The 12,630-nt window shown below is 40.8% G+C and overlaps 1 protein-coding gene across 7 annotated transcripts in view; it reads left to right on the top strand.

Moving 5' to 3' along the window:
* Positions 1-12,630, top strand: part of msrb3 (methionine sulfoxide reductase B3) — a 132,136-nt gene that overhangs the window by 59,398 nt on the left and 60,108 nt on the right. For all 7 annotated transcript variants that reach the window (XM_073059588.1, XM_073059585.1, XM_073059589.1 and 4 more), the window contains one exon: positions 2,286-2,314. In XM_073059588.1, coding sequence (XP_072915689.1) covers positions 2,286-2,314 — 29 coding nt within the window. The remainder of the gene's footprint in view (positions 1-2,285; positions 2,315-12,630) is intronic.

Here is a 12,630-nt window from a genome sequence, read left to right as displayed (position 1 = left end):
CCCTGAAATGCGATGTTAACCATGGGTCACCACCTCTGATTATTTGACCTCCTGATCAAATAAATACTATAAAGAGTGGAGGAAATAGATGATTCAATTTCCCAGGCATTGCTGAAAAAGGTGGGTGCGTGCCTGATTGAAATTCACAGTTTTGCGTTCTCCATTTAGTTTTGGAAATAAACTTTTTTTGTTTGTTTTTATGCACTTCCCACAACCCAGAGGTGTAGTGCAGAAGAAAACCAGTGCTATGTATTCAACTTTCTAGCCATTACTATGTCTGAAAGCTTGGTCGGTTATTTAAATTCTAAAGGGATCTGTAATTGGTATGGCTTGGGAAAGGAATTTCAGAATTTGGTACCCTAGCCATATTGGAGTAAAACAAAGTCATATTTTACACAAAAGTATTATGGAAGGAGCTAAACAATTTTTTTTAAAAACTGGTTTACGGACCTTTTAGGTTAATTTAATATCCATTTCTCAAATGTGATTTAGTAAGTTAGAAAACATTTTGTTCAGATTCAAATTATGCATGTCTATTTTGAGGTTTCCCTGAAAATCTGGCATTATTTCAGCATATGTTGGCTTCCAACATGTTAATGTACTGTACCGAAATGCTTGGTTTGAGCTGTAGTTACACAGTCGTATTAACTTTGTGTACCCTGAAACTATGAAATATTTGTGCCGAGTCCTTTGGCAATACATCTCTTAATGTTAAAAAAGCAATTTTATTACGTTGTAAGTGGAGATGCAATAAAATGCCGGTAAAGTTAGACTTTTGGAAATTAATCCTGTTATTTTTGCTCTGTCCAAATAAAATTATTTGGCTGAAGCTCAATATTGATATGAAATACTATTACAGTATAACCTTTAAATGCACTCTAGTTTCATCTGTCATTGAAGGGAAAAGAGGTTAAAGCCTCATTCTCAGGTAGTTTAATACATTTTATTGAAAGGCCTTTATGCATGTAACATCCTCTAACTGGGCTCCTGCTGAGCAATTCTTGTATCTTGCTGTGGCAGCTGTGGACAGATATACAACTGAGCATTAATGTGTAATATAAATCTGACCAGAGCATGCTCACTAATTGGTTCGAGAGTCTCATACAGACAATGCTGTCTTGTAACAGCTTGCATAGATAGGCCTAGACTGAGGGTTAATTCTGCTTGACAGCACATCAGCAGCATCTTGAGTGTAATTACCCAACAGCAGTTTTCCCACAGCTGAATGGAGAGCTTCAAAGGCTCCTGAATTTACAGCTAGTATTAACTTATATCTGAAACATGATGTTCCCACAAGGGCAGAATTTTTTCCCTTTTAAAATGTATAAATTGCCTAGTCAGTTAACCATGCAACAACTAGTGGGGGTGGGGGGGGGGGAATGACATCTGGTTTTGAGATACTGAGTTCCAAGATACAAAAATTCTTAACATACTCAGCTAATTAGTAAGTTTTCCGAGGGGTTGTGCTTGTAGTATGATTTAACCTGCAGTTCACTAATGTAGGGAAAATAACAGTTCTTAAAAAAAAAAGGATCAGTAATATTATCAGAAGTGGCAGATAACAAATGAAAAATAATTATGCACTGAAATGAAAAAGTTCTAAAGGTTGGATGAAGTTCAAGGAGATATTTGAATTGACTTTTTATTTTTATGTAACAAGTCAGTAATGATTTGATTCTTCTAATTTGACACTTTGGTGAGCACTTCATTGATGATAGTGTAGGATAATCACCTTATCTAAACTCGCTTTTAAATCTTGCCAGTTCTTTCTTTGGCTGTTATCTTTTAAAGATGTTGACAGTTGCTGGGATACAGCGTAATGGGCTTAAGACAACCATCATGCCAGTTGGTATAAAAACTGTTAGGAAATCTATCAGATCTCCTCAGTATTTTCATTGTGTCACGAGTGAAAACTGAGCAGGTAAAGGTGTGTTTCAGTGAACTCATTCCCAGCTAATGAAGGCAGGAGGAAAACCACATTCACTCTCTCCATGTGAATTAGGTGAGATGGAAGTAGGTGTGCCACAATTGACCAGTGACTGCCTGCTGTTCCTTTCCATAATAGAACTTGTGCAACTGTGTTGGCCTGTGTTTTGCAGCCAGCAGGAATCCTGTCGAAGAACAGGGAAAGCAATGACATCAACATCTGAATTTCCGCAATTAACTGTGCATATGTGCTCTTCAGAGGCTGCTCTCGCCACAAGTTTCTGGCTATTGTACACACATTGAGATATGCAAAAAATGTTAACCTTTGTAAATAAAATAATTCCTTTTTCATTTTATAGGTCTGAAACCAAGTTTGACTCTGGATCTGGTATGTATAGCTTTGAAGCTGAGTCATTTACTTTATTCTTGTCCACACTGCAGAAAAACAATTGTGTTCTAAAATTGTTTGGGCTAAATTTTAAAGCATTAATTTTTGATTTGTGTGAAATTGGGTCAAGCATTCAGCCTGACTGCTACTTAATAGTGTTGGCCATGTGTCACATAAAAGTTTATCTAATTTAAAGTAAGTTAAAACAGCTGCTGTACAGTAATAATCACAAAGACCCAAATTTCCTGGTGTCCTGCACTGCTGTCAGAAATGGCAACCCTGTCTCAGTTGGTGGAATTTTAGAGGGGTATATTGCTATCACATAAATCAGGACTTCATGGTCAAAGTTTATGAACATGAATGTTACCCATGTAACATTATTCCAATGCATGTGATGCATTTCTATCTTTTGTCTAATGAATGTGGATGTGACATTGATATGTTTTTATGGATGTCAGCACCAATTCTTGCAGAATTATTTTCGTCTCAGTATTTTAAAGTTGTGCTACTATTTTAAACTACTACTGTACATTCAGTTAGCTCACATGAAATATAATTTCTATTTAAATGTGGCAAATTATGGCAAAAGAATGGCTCAAGCCGGGCAACCTTTTGGTCACCATGAAGAAGACTGAGTGAAATAAAATCAGAATCCGAGTCGGGTATAGTATCACTGACATATATCGTGAAATTTGTTGTTTTATGGCAGCCGTTTCATTGGGCCAAAATGTACTGGTATACATACACTTATATATGTACAAACCCCATTTCCAGAAAAGTTGGGATATTTTCCAAAATGCAATAAAAACAAAAATCTGTGATATGTTAATTCACGTGAACCTTTATTTAACTGACAAGAGTACAAAGAAAAGATTTTCAATAGTTTTACTGACCGACTTAATTGTATTTTGTAAATATACACAAATTTAGAATTTGAGGCCTGCAACACACTCAACAGAAGTTGGGACAGAGTTAAAATAAGATTGAAAAGTGCACAGAATATTCAAGTAACACCAGTTTGGAAGACTCCACATTAAGCAGGCTAATTGGTAGCAGGTGAGGTATCATGACTGGGTATAAAAGTAGCGTCCATCAAAGGCTCAGTCTTTGCAAGCAAGGATGGGTCGTGGCTCACCCCTTTGTGCCAAAATTCATGAGAGAATTGTTAAGTCAGTTCAAAAGGAACATTTCCCAACGCAAGATTGCAGAGAATTTAGGTCTTTCAACATCTACAGTACATAATATTGTGAAAAGATTCAGAGAATTCAGAGACATCTCAGCGCGTAAAGGGCAAGGTCGGAAACCACTGTTGAATGCGCGTGATCTTCGAGCCATCAGGCAGCACTGCCTAAGAAACCGTCATGCTACTGTGACAATTATAGTCACCTGGGCTCGGGAGTACTTCGGAAAACCATTGTCACTTAACACAGTCCGTCGCTGCATCCAGAAATGCAACTTGAAACTGTATTACGCAAGGAGGAAGCCATACATCAACTCTATGCAGAAACGCTGGCGAGTTCTGTGGGCCCTAGCTCATCTCAGATGGACCGAAAGACTGTGGAACCGTGTGCTGTGGTCAGATGAGTCCACATTTCAGCTAGTTTTCGGAAAAAAGCGGGCATCGAGTTCTCCGTGCCAAAGATAAAAACGACCATCCTGATTGTTATCAGCGAAAGGTGCAAAAGCCAGCATCTGTGATGGTATGGGGGTGCATCAGTGCCCACGGCATGGGTGAGTTGCATGTATGTGAAGGTACCATTGACTCTGAGGGGTATATTAGGACTTTAGAGAGACATATGTTGCCATCAAGGTGACGTCTCTTCCCGGGACAGCCATGCTTATTTCAGCAGGACAATGCCAGACCACATTCTGCACGGGCTACAACAGCATGGCTTTGTACACACAGAGTGCATGTGCTTGACTGGCCTGCTGCCAGTCCAGATCTATCTCCTATTGAAAATGTATGGCGCATCATGAAGAGGAGAATCAGACAACGGAGACCACGGACTGTTGAGCAGCTGAAGTCTTATATCAAGCAAGAATGGACAAAATTTCCAATTGCAAATCTACTACAATTAGTATACTCAGTTCCAAAACAATTAAAAAGTGTTATTAAAAGGAAAGGTGATGTAACACAATGGTAAACATGCCTCTGTCCCAACTTTTGTTGAGTGTGTTGCAGCCATCAAATTCTAAATTTGTGTATATTTACAAAATACAATTAAGTTGGTCAGTAAAACTATTGAAAATCTTTTCTTTGTACTTCTGTCAGTTAAATAAAGGTTCACATGAATTAACATATCACAAATTTTTGTTTTTATTGCCTTTTGGAAAATATCCCAACTTTTCTGGAAATGGGGTTTGTATTTTATATATATGAGAACATAGAGATCAATCCATTTTAGCCTAATTAAGTGGCTGCCCCCAATTAGCCAAAGTTTCATGGAAATAATTAAAGAGGTATAAAAAGGTAAACTAATTTTAACTGAGTAACAAATTATGTATTTAGATGAAATAGAGAACAAATTAGAACATTACCAATACTACTACAGTACTATAAAACTGTGTATTAGTTCCTAATATTTATCGATGGAGGAATTCATTCAGTGAATGCTGCCATATTCTTTTGATTGACTGTAAATGAACAAAATCAGCACAAACATTGAATGCAGATAATGGACTGCTTTAATACAATGCTTTAAATATTTACACCCTACATATCTTCATTTTCACGGAAACATTCAAGATGATTGTCGATACCCTCAAATTCTATAAAGCGAGCAAAAACAGTGAGGTAGCGTACATGGGTTCATTGTCTGTTCAGAAATCTGATGACAATGGGGAGGATGTTGTTCCTAAAGCATTGAGAGTGTGTCTTCAGGCTCTTGAGCCTCTTTAGATATGCGAAGAGTACACCTGTGAATTCCAACTATTCATCTGTAGAATCTGAAATGCTTGTGCACAGCAGTCAGCGATGGAAATGTTTAATTCCACATTTACTAATTGCTGTAATATAACACTGAAGAGAATTGGCACAGGGTCTTCATGTTTGTCTTTATAAATATACTAGTAGATATCATGTAGTGTGGACTGCTGTGTCAGAGTTCACACCACATTATCCAGTCTCGCATTGCATATTTTATCAGAGCTACTGAATTACAGTCAGTGAATTGAGTTGCTCTTCTGTTGCTACTAGTAACTCAAGCCCTATTTAATCTTTCCATTCCTGAGCTACATTCATAGAGAACAGAAAGATATTTAAATAAGTTGACATTGAACTGCTGGGTAAGGGCAGCCAATTTATGTCCTGGCATACCTTCTTTAAATGAATGCCATTCACAAAAATAGAAGATAGAGAAAACATAACTTCCTGCCTTTTATCCCTGTTAATTGTGTGCTATTTTTATATTTAAAAATGTCCAAAATAAACAAATCGTTAATGAAATCATGATTGATGACTAGACTGAAAACATTACCTAACTTTCCAGGTCACATTTCAAATTGACTATGCTAATTTGTACCCCATTTATTTCAGTAGAGATTCCAGCTTTGTGGGTGGAATGGTAATAATTGATTGCATTAATGTTCTAAATATAATTAATGGAAATACCAGAGTACTGAATTGTCACGATTCTGAGAAGTGATCTCAAAATGTCAGCAAAGGCAGTGAGGGAATGCTGGATTTTTTTGTTGTATTTTGAGGTTGTGGTTAGAAAAGTCGGTGAAAGTGAACTCTCTCAGTTAGGTTCTGGTTTAAATATAAACCTTTGGTTCCCGTGGGACAACCATATGAAATATCACCTCCTTTGTTATGAGAAGGCAATCAGACATTCAGATTCAGAATACGGCCAGAAACAGGCATTCATAGTCATTAAAGGTTACTGCCTAAAGATTCATTAGCTTTGATTTTGGAGCATTTGGACATAGTTATTTGGTGTGGCTGAAGTGAGTGATCTCAGCGTGTTAGCGCCATTGTTTTTGATTGTTTACTGAGTTCTGCATTGCATGTCTGCAGGAGCTTTCACATACCAATGCTTCCATACAAGTGACGGACCACATGCCTCAATCCGACTAGGTAGTGAGTGCTTCTTACCTACAGCCCATCATCTGATCCTCAAGCCTGTTGCTGGCCCCTGCTTCTCCCTTTGCTGTAGTGCTTCAGTCAAAGGGCAGGACGTAGCCAGTGATGAGTGTGGGAGGTATGCTTGGCATGCCCTGTGGTGCCCTCCCAGACTGGTTTAGAGAGCAGTTTGAGTGGGTCATTGCTATTGAATTCCATTACTGAGGCCCTGGTGTTGCTGAGATTTTCACTGTAGCAGTGCTGAGAAGAGTTGATGGAGCATGATTCAGAATCTTGGGGAAGTAGGAAATAACTCGTTCCTTTGAGACCTGCACTGGATCGAAGAAAGCCACGCATGGTGGACTTGCTGAAAATGAAGAGGTGATATTGAGCTCCTAGGAGGCTGACACTGACCGAAAGAAGATTCTTCCTGTGCTCAGTTATGACTGATTTTTTTTAGGAAATAGAAGACCTTGTGGTTATTGAAGGGGATTGAACACTGAAGTGCTGCACAAGAGCACTGTACCAACACTTGAAATTTGTTGAAGCCTAGGCCCTTGTGGAGCTATTTTCTTCAAAGTTCCCAAAGGCTAGAAGCTGGCTAATGTTGTTCCGTTGTTTAAGAAGGGTAGAAAGGACAAGCCAGGGAGAAGCGAACAGACCCGTCAGCCTAACATTAGTAGTGGGGAAGGACAGGAGGAAATTCTGAGTGACAGAATCTAGCAGCATTTGCATAGACAGTGTTTGATTTGGAGTCAGCATGGCTTTGTGCAGGAGTTCCCAACCTGGTGTCCACAGACTCCTCACTTAATGGTTTTGGTCCATGGCATAAAAAGGGTTGGGAACCCCTGTTAGAGAGCTTATTAGAGAGGTAACCAAAAAAAAAATAGGCGAGTGTAGGGCAGTAGATGTTGTCTGTTTGATCTTTAGCAAGGCCTTTGACAAGGTCCTGCATGGTAGGCTGGTCTAGAAGGTTACATCCATTGCAATCCAGGAAGAGTTCGTGTGGTGGATCCAGAACTGGCTCAGAGGTAGGAAGCGGAGGGTGGTGGTCGATGGTTGTTTTTCAGAATGGAGGCCGTGGTGGTGTGTTGAAAGGTCGGTGTTAGCACCTTAAATCTAAGTAGTCATTTGTTACTTGTATAAATGATCTGGATCCAAATATACAAGTCTTTATCAGTAAGTTTGCAATTGTCACAGAATTAGCAGGTGGTGTCGATGGTGAAGAAGGTTATTGTAGATTACAGGGAGATCTTCAAAGTGAAAGTAAATTTATTATCAAAGAATATCTACATCACCATATACAACCCTGAGATTCATTTTCTTGTGGACATACTCAGTAAATCCAAGAAACACAATGGAATCAATGAAAGACCGCACCCAGTGGATGGACAAACAACCAATGTGCAAAGGATAACAAATTGTGCATATACTAAAAGAAAGAAAACAAAAAAAATAATAAATAAACAATAAATATCAAGACCATGAGATGAAGAGTTCTTGAAAGTGAGTCCATAGGTTGTAGGAACAGTTCAGTGATTGTGTGAGTGAAATTGAGTGAAGTTATTCCTTCTGGTCCAAGAGCCTGACGGTTGACGGGTAATAACTGTTCCCAAACTTGGTGGTATGGGTCCTGAGGCTCCTGTACCTTCTTCCTGATGGCAGCAGCGAGAAGAGACCGTGTTCTGGGTGGTGGCGGTCATTCCTGTGACAGCGCTCCATGTAGATGTGTTCAGTGGCATTATCCATGATGGACTGCGCCGTATCCACTACATTTTGTAGGATTTTTCATTCAAGGGTTTTGGTGCTTCCATACCAGGCTGTGATGCAACCAGTCAATATACTCTCCACTGCAGGTATATTGAAGTTTGTCAAGGTTTTTAGATGTCATGTCAAATCTTCGCCAACTTGCTTTCTGCTGCTGTGCTTTCTTCATAATTGCACTTATGTGCCGTGCCCAGGACAAATCCTCTGAAATGATAACACGGAGGTATTTAAAGTTACTGACCCTCTCCACCTCTGATCCCTGATAATGACTGGCTCAGGGACCTCTGGTTTCCCCCTACTGAATTTGATAATTAACACCTTTCTCATGTTGACATTGAGTGAGAAATCGTTGTTGTGGCACCACACATCCAGATTTTCAGTCTCCTTCCTATATGCTGATCTGTCACCACCTTTGATTCAGCCAATGACAAATGTGGCTTTAAAGCTGGTGCTTAGACTTGCAGTATTAGAACAGCTATAAAGTGAGTAGAGCAGGGGGCTAAGCACCTGTTCTGAGAGAGATTCTGAAGGAGATGTTGCTAATCTGACCTGACTGGGGTCTGCAAGTGAGGAAATGGAGGGACCAATTGCACAAGGAGGTATTGAAGCTTATTGATTAGATTTGAGGGGAGTATTGAATGCCGAGCTGTGGTTATAAAGAGCATCCTGATATATGCAGCTTTGCTGTCCAGATGTTCCAATGTTGACTGAAGAGCCAATGAAATGGTAGCTGCTGAGGACCTGTTGTGACGGTAGAAAAACTGGGGCGCATCCAAGCCACTTCTCAGGCAGGAGTTGATAAGTTTCATCACCAACCTCTCAAAGCACTTCATCACAGTGGACGTAAGTGCTACTGGACAACAATCATTGAGGCAGGTCACCACTTTCTTCTTAGTCAAGTCAAGTCACTTTTATTGTCATTTTGACCATAACTGCTGGTACAGTACATAGTAAAAATGAAACAACTTTTTTCAGGACCATGGTGTTACATGACACAGTACAAAAGCTAGACTGAACTCCATAAAAAAAAACAGAGAAAGCTACACTAGACTACAGACCTACACAGGACTGCATAAAGTGCACAAAACAGTGTAGGCATTACAATAAATAATAAACAGGACAACAGGGTAAGGTGTCAGTCCAGGCTCTGGGTATTGAGGAGTCTGATAGCTGGAGGGAAGAAACTGTTACATAGTCTGGTCGTGAGAGCCCGAATGCTTCAGAGAATTTTCACAGACGGCAGGAGGGAGAAGAGATTGTATGAGGGGTGCATGGGGTCCTACATAATGCTGTTTCCTTTGCAGGTGCAGCATATAGTGTAAATGTCCGTGATGGCGGGAAGAGAGACCCCGATGATCTTCTCAGCTGACCTCACTAGCCGCTGCAGGGTATTGCGATCCGAGATGGTGCAATTTCTGAACCAGGCAGTGATGCAGCTGCTCAGGATGCTCTCAATGCAACCGCTGTAGAATGTGGTGAGGATGGGGGGTGGGAGATGGACTTTTCTCAGCCTTCACAGAAAGTAGAGACGCTGCTGGGCTTTCTTTGCTATGGAGCTGGTGTTGAGGGACCAGGTGAGATTCTCCGCCAGGTGAACACCAAGAAATTTGGTACTCTTAACGATCTCTACTGAGGAGCTGTTGATGTTAGGCTTGGAGTGGTCGCTCCGTGCCCTCCTGAAGTCAACAACCATCTCTTTTGTTTTGTTCACATTCAGAGACAGGTTGTTGGCTCTGCACCAGTCCGTTAGCTGCTGCACCTCCTCTCTGTATGATGACTCGTCGTTCTTGCTGATGAGACCCACCACGGTCATGTCATTGGTGAACTTGATGATGTGGTTCGAGCTGTGTGTTGCAGCACAGTCGTGGGTCAGCAGAGTGAACAGCAGTGGACTGAGCACACAGCCCTGGGGAGCCCCCGTGCTCAGTGTGATGGTGTTGGAGATGCTGCTCACGATCTGGACTGACTGAGGTCTCCCAGTCAGGAAGTCTAGGATCCAGTTGCTTAGGGAGACCTTAGCCACCAGTAGCTGAGGTTAAAGATGTCAGTGAACACTCCACCCAGTTGATCAGCACAGGTAATTAGTACTCAGCCAGATACTGCATCTGGGCTGGATGCTTTCCGTGTTTCCCTTGATCGGTTGGGGAAGTTGGCTGAGGAGTAGCAAATGAATTTCTCACAGATAAGTATAGTACAAATTGATGCATTTTGCAAAGTCAAACCAGAATCGGACTTGTACATCAAATAATATGGCACAAGAGGGTGGAACTGAGGGAGTTCAGAGCGAAAGGGCTTAGTTGATTGAAAGTGATAGCACAGGTAGATAGGATAGTGAAAGTAGTTTAACACGCTAGCTTCATCAGTCAGGGCATTGAGTACAGGAGATGGGACATTATGTTCCAGCTGTATAAGTTATTGATGCCGCTATACTTGGAGTACCTTGTATAGTTTAAGTCACCCTGTTATAGGAAAAACATAATTAAACTGGAAAGAGTGCTGAAAAGATTTATGAGAATGCTGTCAGGACTAGAGAGACTGAATTATGGGCTCTCCAGTCTGTACTTGGCCCAGCTGGGTCTTTATTCCTCGGAATGTAGGCAAATGAAGGATGACCTTATAGAAATGTTTAAAATTCGGAGAGGCATAGAGAAGGTGGATGGTAATGTCTTTTCTACAAGGTAGGGAAGATCTAAACTGGGGAGGTGGAGATATAAACTGAGAGGGAAGGATTTTAAAAAAGACGAGGTGCAATATTTTCCACACGCAGGGTGGTGAACATGTGGAATTAGCTGCCAAAAGAAGTGGTTGAAGCAAGTACAATAGTGTCATTTAAGAAGCACTTGGAGGGGAGGATTTTGGAGGGATATGGGTGGAATGTAGGAAATGGGACTTGATGGGTGAGCTTTGTGGTCAGTGTGGACTCGTTGGGCCAAAAGGACTTATATCAGTGTTATATTGCTCCATGGATATGACCCTAATTTCTCAATATTGACAATTGTACCCACTGGGTCAACCTCATCTCTGTGCTAAATGAAAGGTAGAGAAACTTACTTCTCCTTGCACAAAAAGCATTAGGAGCTTCCTAACATTGTGAAGAGGATACTGTTGATCTTTCCTGGCCACCTGACATCTAGATGGGTGTAACAAGTTGACTGATATTAACTGTGGAGCCTAGTCCAGGTGTGAATGCCTGCATTCAGAGTATCTTGCCTTTCTGCCACGTGACAAGCAGAGAGTATTCCTTCGCATTTCTGACTTGCATCTTGCAGGGAGTGGAAAGGTTTGCAGGAATTCGGAAATGGGTGGCTCATCACAGAATATTTTACCATGTAGCCAAAGTGTGTATGTGGCTCCATCCATTGAAATTCTGGCCAATGGTGATGCCCAAGTTGTTGATGAAGGCTAATTTGATGATGGTTATACCATGGAGATGTAGGAAGATACTCCCTTATTGCTGAAGACTATTGGGTGGTACTTGAATTGACCTTTTATTACTTGTCACTTATCTAATCAAGCTTGAATACTGTCCAGATCTGGTGTCATTCGCTTTCTAACTGCTGTGCCATGAATATTTTCGGCATCACCTTTGAACAAAAACTGATCTAGATCCACCAGGAGAAATGCTTCAGTTCTGAAGTAAGCCACAGAGTAGATATATTGCATCAACTGACTTGCTCACTGGTGATTCTTTACCGCTTAAAAGTCATTTTGGGAGTGTGATGGAACATTCTGACATATGTGAATAGGGATAGCTGCAACACTTTTAAAAGCACCTGCTCAAGGACTCGAAAACCGTCCAGGAAAAACAGCCTGCTTGATTGGTATCTCATGCCCTGGTCTCAGCATCTACCTTCTCATTCGTTAGTAGTACCATGACCATAGGTTGTACTTATTATAGGAAGTGCTGTAGCAAGTTAGCTCTTATTGCAGTACCTCCTGAGTAGGCTAAGGACAAGCTTGCACTGTCACCATTAAATCTCTGCCTTATTGGTGAGATCATGCTGGAACCAACTTTTGAATTATAAACACAAAAGATTCTGCAGATTCTGGAAATCCAGAGCAACATGCACAAAATGCTGAAGGAATTCAGCAGGTTAGGCTGCATCTCCAGACAGACAGACATACTTTATTGATCCCGAGGGAAATTGGGTTTCGTTACAGCCGCACCAACCAAGAATAGTGTAGAAATATAGCAATATAAAATCATAAATAAATAATAATAAGTTAATTATGCCAAGTGGAAATGTCCAGGACCAGCCTATTGGCTCAGCGTGTCTGACACTCCGAGGGAGGAGTTGTAAAGTTTGATGGCCACAGGCAGAAATGACTTCCTATGACTCTCAGTGTTATATCTTGGTGAAATGAGTCTCTGGCTGAATATACTCCTGTGCCTAACCAGTACATTATGGAGTGGATGGGAGTCATTGTGCAAGATGGCTTGCGACTTGGACAGCATCCTCTTTTCAGACACCACCGTCAGAGAGTCCAG

This window comes from Hemitrygon akajei, chromosome 10 (genome assembly GCF_048418815.1).
Source record: "Hemitrygon akajei chromosome 10, sHemAka1.3, whole genome shotgun sequence".
Lineage (NCBI taxonomy): Eukaryota > Metazoa > Chordata > Chondrichthyes > Myliobatiformes > Dasyatidae > Hemitrygon > Hemitrygon akajei.
This window is presented reverse-complemented; position numbering and strand designations above follow the sequence as displayed.